The sequence below is a fragment of the Fulmarus glacialis genome, unplaced genomic scaffold, assembly GCF_000690835.1.
Source record: "Fulmarus glacialis isolate BGI_N327 unplaced genomic scaffold, ASM69083v1 scaffold7414, whole genome shotgun sequence".
Classification (NCBI taxonomy): Eukaryota; Metazoa; Chordata; class Aves; order Procellariiformes; family Procellariidae; genus Fulmarus; species Fulmarus glacialis.
Genome location: NW_009208596.1, coordinates 31,012 through 46,705, shown reverse-complemented (window position 1 = coordinate 46,705; position 15,694 = coordinate 31,012). Strand labels below are relative to the sequence as shown.

The 15,694-nt window shown below is 35.1% G+C and overlaps 1 protein-coding gene across 1 annotated transcript; it reads left to right on the top strand.

Moving 5' to 3' along the window:
• The first annotated feature begins 384 nt into the window (after positions 1-384).
• Positions 385-15,363, top strand: MTL5 (metallothionein-like 5, testis-specific (tesmin)). Its single transcript, XM_009576541.1, has 12 exons — positions 385-861; positions 2,920-3,037; positions 3,785-3,843; positions 5,074-5,232; positions 5,893-6,013; positions 7,779-7,855; positions 9,296-9,387; positions 10,054-10,125; positions 10,724-10,826; positions 12,316-12,453; positions 13,570-13,745; positions 15,189-15,363. The coding sequence occupies exons 1-12, from the start codon at positions 385-387 to the stop codon at positions 15,361-15,363; spliced, it is 1,767 nt and encodes a 588-aa protein (XP_009574836.1).
• The last annotated feature ends 331 nt before the right edge of the window (positions 15,364-15,694 follow it).

Here is a 15,694-nt window from a genome sequence, read left to right as displayed (position 1 = left end):
TATGTCAAATTTGTTTGATTTTTTTTGACCACTAAAACCAAGTAGCAAAATTCTTACTGAAGTCTGAATGCTGTTAATGTGTTTAAAAGTTATGAAGAATGTGTTCTTATGGTAAAAGCAGCTTGTTTGTGTTGGCATGGTGGCCTGTATTTTCTGAATGCTAGGTTCAGAACCCCAACAACCTCTTCCAGCGTTACATTTTTAAGTTTTACAGTTACATGTTAATTGGGTTAATCTTCAGGATTATATATATGTGTTGTTTGGTTAAGACTATTTCATTCACTTCTAGATAGAAAAACTATTCAGAAGAATACTGAAATAGAAAATTTAATTATCTTCAACGAAAAAAATAAATATGAACCAGTTGACAGTCTGTCCATGACTATGGAGAATCAGATATTGCTTGATATAAGATCAGTAACAGACAGTGGACTTGTAACTGAAATATTTAGTCAAAATAGTCCTGTTAGTTCTGAAAACTTTAATCTGGAAACTGCAGTAATTAATAATCCTATTGAAGAAGGATTGCTATCTAGTCAAGACAATCATCTATGCACTGTAAATGTGGGAGAGACTTCGTTAGATCACTTCCAGTATCCACTTACCATTGAAAATCAAAATACAATAGTAAAAGTTGAAGTACATCCGCATGGAAACAACAGCTGCGATGATGATGATCTTGAAAAATACAAGGAATTAAATCTTCCAGAAGAAGCTGAACATACGCATTCGCCTTATCTGCCTTCAAATGGTGTCCACTTTCTTTCTTCTGTAGCGATGCAACATAAAAATTGCAGTGTTCCAACTTCAAGCATTTTCTCTCCAGAAGGAACAGTCAGTCAAAATGTCAGAACGATACCAGTAAGATTAAGTGAAATAGGAATTTTTATATATTCATACTTATTTGTGACTTAAATGTGAGGAATTGCCACATTAAAACTTATATGGGATCCACATAATGTTTGAAGTTATGTCATAAATTTTATACTAGAACAAACTTAGTAGTAAATACAGAAATAAATTTCGGTTTTATATTGCCAGAAATAGCATGCAGTGTGAACATATGGTTCTGACTGCTGTTCTTTTTTGTCCATGTTAAAAGCCATATTTTTAAATGGCTGGGTAGTTATTTTGCTTATTAAAAAAATCTTACCATGGCACAAATATACCCACTTTGGTTTTATATATTGCCATCTGTGTTAGCAACTATTACATAATTGTACAAAGTACAAATAGGATATTGACTTTTGTTTTTTAGTTCCACAGGTGACACACTTCTAATCTTAACATTTATAGTCCAAATGAGTTAAAAACCAATTTATTTGCAGCAGTAAACTGTAGCCTGTATTGTTAAATCTCCACAGCAGTAAACTGTAGCCTGTATTGTTAAATCTCCATAGGGAAAGTAGTTTTGTAAGAGAGAGGGGTTTCCCATTGCTTACCACGTTTGGCAGTTTTTCTGTATAGTTTGAAGTGACATTCTCTATGTTGGATCAATTACTATCTAGAAAGGTACACAGCATAAAACTTCTTGTGTTGCTCACAGGACCAAATCCATCTGTTTAATGCTGGCTATTCATATGTAGAATACTTATTGTGTCCTTGCATCTTTGTTTATGGCTGTAGAATATCATCTGAAGAAATCTCCAAATTTTAAGTTTGCACTGTGGCTGCTTCTAGAGGGGCACTGAGGTTTCCTCTGAGAAGCTATCTTGAAATAATTAAGCATACCAGTTGACATTTTTTTGATGTAAGTATCTTGACAAACAGTGCTGTTCTCAGATTAAAAAATCAAAAGAATTTTAAAAACCCCCAAAACTCACAAAAATCACTTGGTTGAAAAAGAGGTCTGATTTTCCCTTGCAGTATCCCACCGAGGTGCCAGGCTGAAGCCAGGTGGCAGCTGTGGGGCTGTCTGTGCAGGAAACCTCCTATCACAGAAATCATTGCTGACACTACCCGGCCCAGTGTGTTTCCCAGTGCATTTCATCCTGGGATGCTTGAGGTCTACCGTGACAGTTACCTTATGTGTTTTGGTTTTTGTTCTGATTTCAAGTTATGGTTGTAGTTTAAAAGTATCTCTGCCTTGGAAGGTTGTTTACACGCATGCTCAATATTATCAGTAGTTCTTTAATAATCAAGACCTTCAATCTTTTGAACCGTTAATGAGATTCAAAAGACTGGTGGAAGCCTTTAGAAAATAAAGATGTGATTAAGGCATAACAGTTGCTTTCTTCAAAGTCAAGTTGAAGATAATGAAAATTTGTTAGTCTCTGTACAAGAAGTTAAAAAGGAGATTTAGAAAAAATTTTTCTGACCAGCTCTCTTCCTAGTATCCTTACAGTTTATCACACTAAATCTGCATGTTTCCTTAATCTGCCCTGTTTCTTGAAGGTATTAGAACAAAATTCTAATCAGGTTATAAATAATTTTATTGAAATAAAGAAAGCTGATTGGTTGCTTCTACACTGCTTTCTTACCCTCCTAAAGTGTTGTCTATATTAAGAGGAAGCACAGCATACATAGATAGAGAGCAAATTGTCTAGTTTCAACTATCTCAATTCTAATTTGAAACTACAAAATAGTTGGTTTCTGTCTTTGTTCCATTTTCTCTTCATTTGGTTTGTTTTTGAAAATACAAATGTAGGTATTAAGTATGATGCTATTATAGTTGTAAATGCATTAGATCTGAACCATAACTATATGTTGAGCAGAAAAAGCTGAAATAATATTCAAGGTATATAAAGATGAATGCTGAATAGGCTGCAGCATTTATGAGCTTAATTATGTCATGAAAATGTAAATAACTTCCAATTTTCAAGGTCACTTTAAGTCATTTTTTTGTTTATTCATTTGATTTTTTAAAAATGCATCATTTAATGCATAAAATAGTTACAAATAAAACATTCTTTTCTTCAGGTGTTCAGATCATTCATACCTCCAGCTGCAGGTGAGAATAAATGCATTTGTTATGATCAATTTAAAGGAATCCAAAACAGTACTATGCAGTTACAAAACTTGATCAGTTGCTTGTATGGTATGTGCCGCAAGTGATTGAGGGGGATTTTTTTTTTTTTTCTTCTCCTTTTATAAGCTTAGGGAAGGGTTGAAATAGCTAAATAAATTAATTTCTGGTTTTGGCAAGTTGCAGTATGAGCCTTTTCTGGTAATGTTAATATAACTAAGGATGTTTGAAAGGAGAATGGACCACTGTTCGTTCGTGTACGTTCATGTTGCTTCAACCACATAGTCCAGTCTTATTTTGATTTTCCTTTCCTCTCATACCACCTCCCCATTCTTTCAGGGGACTGTGAAGAAGATATTCCTTCTTGCAGCACCTTTTTTTTTTTTATATTGAGTTGAACAACCTTTTTATTTCTTTTTGAAGTTTGACCACTGGTTATGAAAGTTAGGTGGTTTGCACTGATGCTGCTGCTGACAGTAAGCTTGTGAGCAGTTGTTTGATGTGTTCTGCCCATAACCTGTTTACAGTCCTGCTCAGGGTTAAACTGCCTGCTAGATTTGATCTTACAAGGTAGTTTATCCTGAAGGTAAATGGATTTTACCAAATGGGCACAATAAACCTTTTAAAGACATCAAAAAGACCCAAACTGAAGTCTGATTTTCCCAGCAAGTCTGTTTACAAAAGAATATTAAATATTTCTTTCACAAGAATGTAATGCTGTAGTGACATCAAAATCTCTTCTATTGATGCTGTAAAGGAGTTCTTGGTATAAAACACTGATCTTTTTGTAAACAAAACATGCTTTATTTTACGTACTAGAATCTTCCAGTGATATCTGTGGCTTACCTCGGGCTAGTGCTTCTGTCTATGATGAAATAGTAAGTATGCATGTAAGATTTTATTATTGGAAGAATCTGTCCAAGTGTTGAATGTCTAAAATGGGATTTATTCTAAGTGACAGAGGGTAAAAGTTTTTTTCAAACACTGTCCTATCTGATCCGTTCACAACAGAAAGGGAAAGAAAAATGATGTTCTGTAGATTTCCTACACTGCTACATTGTGGAGGAAGAATAGCATCTGGATTTTTTGCCTGTTTCCGTTCCTGTTGGCTCAAGTCTAGTTGGCTCCTGTCTGCCACTTGCACATTCTGGTTCCAGTTCACGCCAGTTAGGGAGGGGGCTTCTCCTAAGGCCACCTGAAGACAAACTGCCTAGCGGGACTCCGCCAAATACCCTTGGGCAGCTGATTAGTGTTTAAGCCTTTATCACATGTGCAGTGTATATAAAGGAACAGAGCTGAGGCTGAGGATGAAAATCTGGCTTTAACATTAGCATTCCCTGCCTATGGAGAGATGTTCTTTGCAACTTAATTATTCTCTTAAAATGCTTGAATTTTTCAAATATAATTTCCTAGATACGTGCGAGACAAACTATAGAAATTCAGGTATTTCATGAAAAGGAGATTTCTGAAAATTACTGGAATTTTATAGCCAGGTTTTTCAAGGTTGTCCAATTCGGTCTTTTAAAGTGTATATTAAGAGGGGCAAGGAAGTGTGACTGTAGTGGATCGGCAAGATAGGCGATAAATTGGTTTTCAAAAAAATGCAAGTGGCACCACATCTATGATGGAATGCCATGACACACAGTAGTTGATCACCGTAACAAAAGTTCATTTTGGAACAATCTGATTTATAGGTATAACTGAATTTGCAGTCCAGTCTCAGATGACTATTTCTTACTTAGACTAACTCCCAGTGATTCCCAGTCAAGATTAATTCTTGTTTAGCATAATTTGCTGTGACTATTGCCTAACTTCTCCAAGGCAGTTTAGAAATCAGTTGATGCTTCATGATGTTGGAGACACTGAATGCCATTGTTACTTTGAAGTATGTTATTGTTATTCTTCACAAATATTCTTACTTGAAATATAAGCAAAAATCATTCTGCCATTGACAAGTAAATTAACTATTCTCAGTATTACATTTGAATACAATGCTTGCTTTAAAATATATGATTTATGCAGATTAATTTTTAAATTTATTGTATTTGCTTGGAATTTAAAGTAGGTTTTAAAGCATGTCTGTTAAGATCTAAAACTTTATCTTTCAGGCTGAAGTAAGAGAGGCAGTTAGTAATGTTATTGAGAATCACCAACACACAGCAATTTTTCAGAGTTCAAATGTTGACGAGTCTGGCTGCAAGTTATTAGCATTGCACAGTGTAGTGGAAGAATCCAGATGTTCACACAGAAATGATCCCAGCCCTGTGGTAATTATATCCTGTAATTGATAGCAAAATTATATGCTAGAGAAAATTAACTTATTTGTACCATGCTAGCATCAAGAAGTCCCACTTAGTCAGTGCTGTATCAAGAACAAGGCAGTTCCTTCCTTGGACTCACAGTCTAAATTTTATCTAGTTGTAGTGCTACTTTATATATATACAAAACAGTATATATAAAAACCATATTATTTTCTATTTAACAGCTGGAAACAAAAAAAAAACCAATGTGAAGATTACTTCATCTGAAGGAAAAGATTTAAAATCACAGCTAAATAAATGAAATTAAACATGAACAATTACAATGGCATGTTCTGGTTAGGGAACTGAATCTGAAGCCAGCACACTAGTAAATAGCTAGAATATGCTCTACAAAGCCCCATGGAGCAATTTAGAGAACCAGGAATCCATATCACCTAGGTTGAAGAGCTACAGTGTTAGATCTCAATAGCTGCTTCCAAAAAGAAATTAAAATTAAGGGTCAAAAAGCAAACATCTTAATGCATAATGATCCATTTGTTTGAGAGATTCCAGTCTGTGCTTATGAAGCTTTATAAGACAGGTGGTACTCTTATGAAAACCTTTATATCTATATGCTTAGAAATACAGTTTCTCAGATGAAAGCTAATCATCAGTTATTCATTCCAGGTTATCTGCCAGTTGGAAGGAGGTACTCAAATACTCTGTATAAACAGTTGTGGCACACAAGAACTAAAACCAGTTCATCTAATTCCCGAGTATCACGACCAACATAATTATCTTCAATCAGGTACAATAAAAATGAAAATTATCTCTAGCCTGTCAGATAATATATCAGAGATGGTTAATATATCATAAACACTGCATGTGTTTATGTTCTTAAGCAGCAACAGTAGGAGATGAGCCAAAGCTAATGTAGCTATCACCAGTTATTATTTTACTTTATTTTATAACTGAAAAATTTCTAGGCACTTCAGTGTAATACGAATGATGTAACTGATATGTTGGATTTTTTGAAAGTTTTTAATGTAAAGATTACTTTCCATATAAAACACATTTAGCATAAGCGCCTGCGTACATTTGCATTTACCCTAGCTTGCCACCAAGTGTCACTCTTTCTCTATTCGGTGTTGTGGGCTATGACTATACTTCAGCCTTGGGATTCAGAACGTCTCACTAATATTTGCACAATTATGTGAACTTGAAATGCCATCAGTTTTTAAAGAAAGTGGTTTCTGAGGTCCTAAAGTTAATGCTATTTAGATGGAGTAACACATTTTCATCTGAGCAGGAACAAAGTATTTGAGTGTAGTTTAGTTTTAATTTAAATAAATATTTCTTTACCTAAATATAGCTTCCTCATTATTAACCTGGTTTATTTCATTATTTATTATTACTATTTTATTACAGTGGTGCATTTTGATGGCAATGTGAAAGCAAAGCCTTTTAATATTAGGCACCATATAAGCACAGATACTGCTCTCAATATCAATAGGTGCCGAATGTAAGCATCTCTCAGCAGATGCTCCGGGTATGGAGCCTGTTTACTTGTATTTGTCAGAAGCCATCAGAAGAGTAGAGCAGTCACATTCAAGTTAAAGGTCATGTTCCTTTATAAGATTCAAACTCTTATTCATTTGCTCTAATGTTAGGGAAGAAAAAGCTGAGGAGGAGTGCGCTGGCGTATGTTTTTTAGTTATTTGCTTGAGCTTTCTTCTGTTTTACTCATCTTCACAGCAAGTAAAAGAATTAGGTCCAGAAATTATACCTAAAAATTTCTAGGGACTAATGTCTGCAACTTTTGAATTAAGCTGTCCTTTGGCTTCCAGGTTTTTTTTCTTTCTTTAGATGGGAAGGAAGTAAGTACAGGTATAAGATTCATCTTGTAATCTTACTATGACTGATGTTTGCTTTTTTCTGCATAGGCTAGGATGCTGATGTACTCACATGCGGTTCTTCACCAGGACCTTCACAAAGACTTACTCTTACAGCTATGGTTTTCTCCATGGGTCTTGAGTAATTTTTTTCATAAGCTAAAAACCTCTGTTCTAGATGCTCTTTCAGAACTCTAGAAATTTGTAAAATAAGAACTCAGGATAAATATATTTAATTGTTTCTGACATTTTTCTTATTTTGTCAAAGTATTTTAAGTCTATGGCATTTGAATTAAAATGTACTGATTGTCATAGAGTAAAAACATCCTTTGCTCAAATTCCCAGCTGGCAAATTGGTGGTGGGTTCTTCTATCAGGGGTATCTCTGTGTGGTCAAGTTTTTATTCTTGTTTTTTTTGCAATGAGAAAAACATTTCTGGAGAGAAAATTTCTAGGTCCTTCATTGACACTATTTATTGTAGAGTAAGTTTGGATTCAAAACTGAATTGTAGGAGAAAGTGCTAACAGAGGACAGACAGCCTCAGGTAATTTTTTTTATTAACAAAAGAAGTTGAAGATACCGATTTGCCTGTATGCTTAATTCAAAAAATATTTATGCATAAGTGAAACTTTATACGCTTTGAGTAGTTCTGCTGTCTTCAGGTAAATGTCTTCTTTTCAGATGTGGACAACTCTGTAACAGCTGTACTGGGGCAGCTTTTGCCTGTCCCAGGTGAACTGGTTCTGAACGAACAAGAGGTAAGGAAGCTTTATCCTTTAAACTTGTTAAGTACAATGTACACTCTTTTTCCTTTTCTTAAAATGGGTTGTTAAGTCTATGTTGGGAAGTAACAATTGTATGCATTTTCTAAAGACAGTTTAGCTGATTTGGACAGATTAGTTCTGCACTCAGTATGCTTTCTGCATATAAAGGTTTCTGATTTCAACAATTTCTAGAAGTAATACCAGAATTAAAAATAAAGTTTTCCATAAGAAAAATAAATTTATTCCAGCCTTGAAACCTTGAATTTGGTATTATATAATGTTATTTCTGAGAACAATTTTAAGACTCTCTTGGGGTGAAGGAAAGCACATTGACTTTTACCAGAAGAAGGGGAATATTTTCTTCCAGTAGGATTTTTTTACACTCTTTTCTCTTGATTAGGATTTAACAGTCATCAAATCTCTATAATTTTTGTCAATTTTTTTTTTGTTGTTGATGAACATTGAACAGAAGACTGAAAATCCTTGCAGATATTTGGCTTCTCATGTGTTACTTCCAACAGAAGTGGTAGCAAAAATCACTGCAAATTTTTAATTGTTAACTTTCAATTTGTGTGAAGTGAATATGTGATGTTGGTACAAACACAGAAAATGGTTTGTGGATAGCAGCCACTATTTTAAAAGAAAAAACCCAAGGGTCAGATGGAACAATGACCTAGGGAGTCTTTCATCTCTAAAGGCAGTATATCTGCAATATGGTGCCTAAACATTCTGGAGCAGTGATGTAGACAGGCTTGTAATTCTTTTTTAACTTTATCCCAAATTAGTTGTTTCCTAGATTTCTTCTCTTGCTTTAAATATATTAATTTTCCTCTTCTTTATGGTGAGCTAGATTAATTGCCTATTAAAATAACAGCGATTTACAATTATTCACTGTCCCTCCATTACTGGTAATACCAGTATAATCCTAATTGTTCTTCCCTTGTCTCCCTCCATAACCAGGCCCTTACTAATCATATGTCTGAAGAGACAACAGATCCACAGTGTATTTCTTGGCCTGTGAGCTGATTCTTTTTTTTAAATTTTGCTTAGCCTTCAACCAATTAGATGTCATACTGCAGCTGAACATAATGTAAATCATCAGGTCACCAGTCAGTTTCAATTGACTACTGGAATTAAAAGCAACTGAACCTAGAATTCTCAGTAAATTGAAAATAGTGCACCAACACTGCAGCACTGAGAGCTGTTTTTGGTTCTTTGCATTGGGATAAATGGGATTCCTGACATACTGAATGGTTTCCAAGAGGAGATGCATGCTGTTTTCATGGTCTTTACTTCTATGAGTTTTTATCAGTAACCTTGGCAATCACATTATCCCTGGAGCATTTTCTTTGTGTTACTTTTTCTCTGTTAACTTACAAGAGTCTTTTTTAAAAAGTTAACATAAACAGAATATGTGCATTTTATCTTGAACAGTTTGAAAATGGACCCTTACAACCAGTAGCTAGCACTGCCACATTCCATCTGGAATCAAATCTGCACGGGCCGGTGAAAATGACCGCAGAGGGGTAAGATGCGTGAAACATCTTACATCCATGATGACTTTTGAATTTTAAATTGGCAATGACTCTAGACGTTTTCATGTTGCATAGCTGCTTCTCTCTTGTAACAAAAATGCAGTTCTGTAAAAATGCTTTGTGTATATATCTTGGTTGTCGTGATGCCAGTTGCTGGCGGTCAAGACTATGTAGCATGGTTTCAGGTTTTCTTGGGATCAGTCCAATTGTGCTGTCCATTTGCCTGAGAAACATTTAATTTTCTAAGTTAATTGATATGTTTCCAGATCTAATTAGCATATGTTTAGCCTGTATTTCTAACACTAATGGAATTCTTTTAATAATATTTAATTGCAGATCATTTTTAAATAAGAGGCAGATGCAACCCCAGTGTGAAAGGTGTGAGAGCTTTGCAGTTGCACAACCGTTATCAGGCTGTATGACCAAAGGGCAGACCTGTCCCAAGTAATGACAGCTGGTGGATAGGGGGAGATTACAGCTTGCTTATTCTCTTTTTCTCACGCACTCTGTGAGGCCACACTTGTTAAGTAGCACCAATATTGGTGTAAAAAAATAAAATCAGTATTTATTGTTTCGAAACTATAGAATAATTAGTTTTCATTGCAGTTGTATTTGTATATCTTTTTCTAATTTTTTTTCCTCTTTCAACCTGTGTAGCTTACCTTTTGGTTCAGGGGTTACAAAGTCTAAGAAACCATGTAACTGCACAAAATCTCAGTGCCTTAAATTGTAAGTAATAGTTTATCAACATTTAATAAATGCTAATAACAGTGTATAGATGAAAGGACAAACATACAAGAAATGTGTGCTTTAAAATGAACAGTACGTATGTGTCAAAAATTACTCATCTGCTACTGAGTTAGAAAGATCCACAGTTGATGTAAACTAGTGTCACACAAGCTCAGAATTTGTTGCAGAGGTGTAGATGACTGTATATAGTCCAAAGTATGAAAAATAAAAAGAGGAGCTGGAAGAATTGTTCAGAGCATATCTGGAAAATCCTATGTAGAATGTAATTGCTGTATACTAAAATATAATTTCTCTGTCTTGCTGATGCTCTCATACATAAATAATATGCACAGAGATGTATACATGATAATTAACGTATGGTTCATTGATGGACTGGGTGTATTTTACAAAATGTAAAATTGGAAGAGAGAGAGAAGCTCTTTGTCTACGTTTGGATATGATTAAATTACAGAGGAAGGAACATTTTTCATTAGTAGAAACTGAACATTCTGTCCAGAAGTAGAATTTATATTTAAAAATTTACACTTAAACCAGTTAATCTTTTCATTTCTTACGTTATTTTACATGTTAATCATAGATATTGTGATTGCTTTGCCAATGGTGATTTTTGCAACAACTGCAACTGCAATAATTGTTACAACAATCAACTTCATGAAACTGAGCGATTTAAAGCCATTAAGGTAAAACAAAAAGGAAAAAAAGTACAGTACACATTGGTATCAGCTTCGTGTATGAAAAATACAGCAGTATTGTTTTTTCCACTAGTTACAGTATTTGAAATATGTTATTTGTAACCTAAATAAAGCTAAATGTTGCCTCTGTATTATTCTTACATAAAGAAATTTAGGGATTTCTTTCCTTCCTTTTATAGAACTTCTGACACTTTGGATTAAAACTAGTGATGTGTTAACTGAATGATAATTTTTATTCTTGGAAGGAAGTATTCAAACCCAAATTTAATTTCAGAAAACTTTTTCACTTGAAGGAAAATGTATTGTATCCCAAAGTCAGACAGTAGTTAAAGGAAGACAAATTATTACTATCCAAATTATTATTCTCATTGACAGGTTTGTGTTAGTCTTTCTGTTTGACCCATGCAGCCATGCAAAGTTGGCTCTCCTAGCAGTAACATTGAATGCTGCACTAGTGAGAAGCAGGTTAATTCTACATTTGGAGACTGATTTTATTAGTGGAATAAAGAATAATATGTGGGCTCATTTTTGTGTGTGTATCAAACTGCACAATCTGGGCAATAATTTAATCTAATATGTATGTTATGTTTTGTAAGTTTTAAAATGATAATGAAAAGTCTTACTCTACTGCTGATGCTTTAAGGATATATTAATGTCTTTGTGCTTCTTGTATGCAACATTCCAGAACTCTTTTTATATCATTCACATAATTTCAGGATTGTACAAGATGTTGATCTAATTAGAGTTAGAGCTTTGCCACATCCAACTAGTCAAAGCCACAGCAGTTCTTGCTGTCGATATGCAACAACTAGTTTTCAAATCAGATGCTCATCTGTAGTTCAGCTGATGGGGTTGTTGGTGTCTTAGCGCTCCTTTCACTGCTGTAGATAGCATCTCGTAGAGCATAATAGATCTTGTTTGTCACTGACGAAAGCATACCTGTGCCATCCATCAATCTTGTACATAAAGGGCATATAACCTTTTAAACCTGCCTTTTAGTAGCCCATGGCATTGCAAGGTCTTGGAACCTAATTAAAACCTGCTGTTCCAATCCAATGCTGATTTCAGTGTCTTTGTATTGGGCCATTAATAAAACAAGATATGTTTAAAAATTCTGAGGTGTATGTTGCTGTGTTTGCAAAGGTTCTTTCTTCACTGAGAACTTTTTATTTCTCGTGAAAGTAGTGTCAGCAGTGAAAGAAAACCAGCACCAAGAGAACAGTAGATGGGTCATTTAGGTTATTCCATAAAAACAAGGTAAGTTGCTTCCCATGGTAGAGCAAAGTTGGCTTATTGTTCTGGAATCCTTGAATTCCTGCTCTCACACGCTATGGCAGACTCCTTTATCCTTGGGCTTCATACCACCAATAATGAGAGTGGAAAGTAAGAACTTCGGTGTTAAACATTGGATCACAATCATTCAGGTGTTTAAAAACATTTCTTTGAATTTCTCATAATGTAGCAATTTTTGTTTTAGGCCTGTCTTGATAGAAACCCAGAAGCTTTCTTACCAAAGATTGGGAAAAGGAAACTAGGAGAAATTAAACCTCACCATAGCAAAGGATGTAATTGCAAGCGCTCAGGATGCCTCAAGAATTATTGTGAGTGCTTTGAGGTGAGTCAGGTGAACTTTCCTCTCATCAGTTACTACCTTAACATTGACTATATTCTGTAACTAGTAGTTGCTAAAAATAATCACTTTTTTCCATGTATTTTTCATCATAAAACTTTTTGAACAAAGGAGGCATGGTCTCTTTCTTGTCATGTCTTTAAAGAACTGAATCTGGCTGAAGTTGATCAGCTAAAATTTTCGGTATCAGGAGCTCTCAGCCAATGCCTCACTCCAGAAGAAATGAGAAATGGTTTTCTGCTAATCCTGGTAGTTTCTTTGCACCCGTGGTGTTTTGGTTATCTTGCAAATTTATCCACAAATTGAGGAGTGATTTGTCCATGTACAGAACATCAATCTCCACAGAGAATCTGTGGAAAAAAACCTGTCTTGCTTGCTTACTGTATTGATACTGATGGTCTCGCTCTGGGAGTATCCAAGACCAGCACATCTAGAATAAGTCCGTGGTGGTATAGCTTGCTCGAATATATGTTTAAGTTAAGATTTATACAATTGTGCTGGTTTTGGCTGGGATAGAGTTAATTTTCTTCATAGTAGCTAGTGTGGGACTATGGTTTGGATTTGTGCTGAAAATAGTGTTGATAATACAGAGATGTTTTCATTATTGCTGAGCAGTGCTTACGCAGAGTCAAGGCCTTTTCTGCTTCTCACACCACCCCACCAGTGAATAGGCTGGGGGTGCATAAGAAGTTGGGAGGGGACACAGCTGGGACAGCTGACCCCAACTGACCAAAGGGATATCCCATACCATATGACATCATGCTTAGCTGGGGGAAGAAGAAGGAAAGGGGGGACGTTTGGAGTGATGGCGTTTGTCTTCCCAAGTAACCATTACGTGTGATGGAGCCCTGCTGATGATGGAGATGGCTGAACACCTGCCTGCCGATTGGAAGTAGTGAATGAATTCCTTGTTTTGCTTTGCTTGCATGCGTGGCTTTTGCTTTACCTATTAAACTGTCTTTATCTCAACCCACGAGTTTTCTCACTTTTACTCTTCCAATTCTCTGGGGGGGAGTGACCGAGCGGCTGTGTGGTGCTTAGTTGCCGGCTGGGGTTAAACCACAACAACAATTTTTATTCTAAGTATTCTGTATTTGCCAGGCTAAAATTATGTGTTCCTCTATTTGCAAATGCATTGGTTGCAAAAATTATGAAGAAAGTCCAGATGAAAAAAACCAGTTGAATGTGCTAAACTACATGGACATTGGAAATAATGAAGGAAATAGCCCAGTTTTAGCATCAACATTCAAAATGTTACCAAAATTGAAGACAGACAGGTGACTATTTGGGAGTAGCAATGCATAATCCATTGGTCTGACTTCATTAACTTTTTTTGTAACCATTATCATAATTATCTAAGAAATAGTGACTAAAATGACAGATGGCTTATATACAAGGAATCACTTCACATAGCATTTGCGATCTTGTTTCTATAAATAAAAAAATATCTAAAGGAGAGGCTATAACTATCTTTTAAGAATATAGTATACAGAGTTCAGGGATATATGTGTTAGGTCTGCTTACAAAACATCAGTTATTTGTGTATTGATCACATACTTCATTCTCTCAACTTTTTTTCCTCCTTAGCTACTTTATGTTTTCCTTCAGTTTCTCTGTTCTTAAATTTTTCTATGTTCAAGCATTGATTTCTAACAAAATCTTGACCAAAGAAGTACTGAGAAAATTATGTAATTAATATGTTTGTGGTATTCAATTAATAAGCATGTTTATATCACTGCTTCTTTCCCATCTCTTCTTCCTTTGGTCCACCTCCTGTCAATTGTATTTGTGTTGGCAGTTTGGTTTGTAAAATATTCTAAGAAGGCCGTACTATCCTGATGTTGTTATGCTTTCTAACATAGTTGTAGCCTAATCTCTATTTTTGGTTGGTTTATAGTCATTTGCCTAATAAATAGAAACACCTGTTAATAACAACGAAAATTAATTAAACCACCTCTTAATTGATTTTATGAGCTTTACTCCAGGCTCTAAAATTTTCAGTTTGCATACATCATTTTCTTTGCTTCTTTGCATCAACCATTACCTTGAAATTCTTATCTTAATTCCATTTTTAAAATACTTTCTGATGACCTATTTTTAAAATATATTAATAATTTCTGCTGTTGGTAGTGTATTGATGGGGTAGATGGTGCTAAGTTATGCCTTTGCTTGAATTGCACAGTAGGATGAGTTATGTTATTAATATAGTAAAATGAGTTATGATGTTAATGACTGGTAGTTTCTAGAGTTTATTCAAAGCAAGGTTGCTAAGGTGCCATTCAGGGAATCCTTGAGGGGCTTGGTGCTATTTCCTTTAACAGCAGTAGACTGAATTTACATTTAGTACCTCCTAGACCCTGACTAAGTCTTTTTAACACGTTTCCTTGTACATGACGCAGGATCTGACTATTGCATGCAGATGGAGGAAGAGGCTTTCTCTGTCTGCACCTGTTGGGCAGCATTTGCATAGATTAATTATGTAGTGTGAACACAGTCTTCCATGTGATAAATTAGAAAAACTCAGAAGCAATCTGTTAGAAGCAGAAGCTAGTCAGTGTAGGACAGTGAAATTCCTGCAAGGATGTATCTTACAGTAACAGTGCAGCTACTCTGATTCAGCTCTGTGCATTCCAACTCTTAACTGAGTTTTGCAGTTTGTCTTTTTTTGTGTGTGTATTTAAAATGGAGATATTTCATACTAGTTTCTTTTCCCCTGTCAGGCAACCAGCTGTATGTATATCTTGGGAAGAAGCGAAAACAATATGTGCTTGTCTCCTGGTGCAAGCTGAAGAGGCAGAAAAAAGAGGTTACTCTGTCTGTCTAGCTGAGCGGATGATCATGGAGGAATTTGGGAGGTGTTTATCCCAGATCCTACATGCAAGGACCGAAAGTTGAATAATGTTCAATGTATTATAAAGCCAATAAGTATTAATATTGGTATGTTGCCATAGCCTCCACAATTTTTCTACTTAATGAACTTACTTTGATCTTTCATAGGAATAATTTCATTGACTTCAGCTGAATTCTTTCTGAATTATGCTGGTGTAACTGAAACAGCACCACATCCAGCATTTTTGCGAGTAACTTAATACTGTAGAAAGCTTATCATATTTTCTACTAAAACAGATTTTCTCTGTACTTAGGGCTTTCTGAGCTGATTCTTCAGTCTTTACCTAGACTCTTATTAAAAGTAAGTTTAACTTAAAATGACTTTATTGGGTGTTTA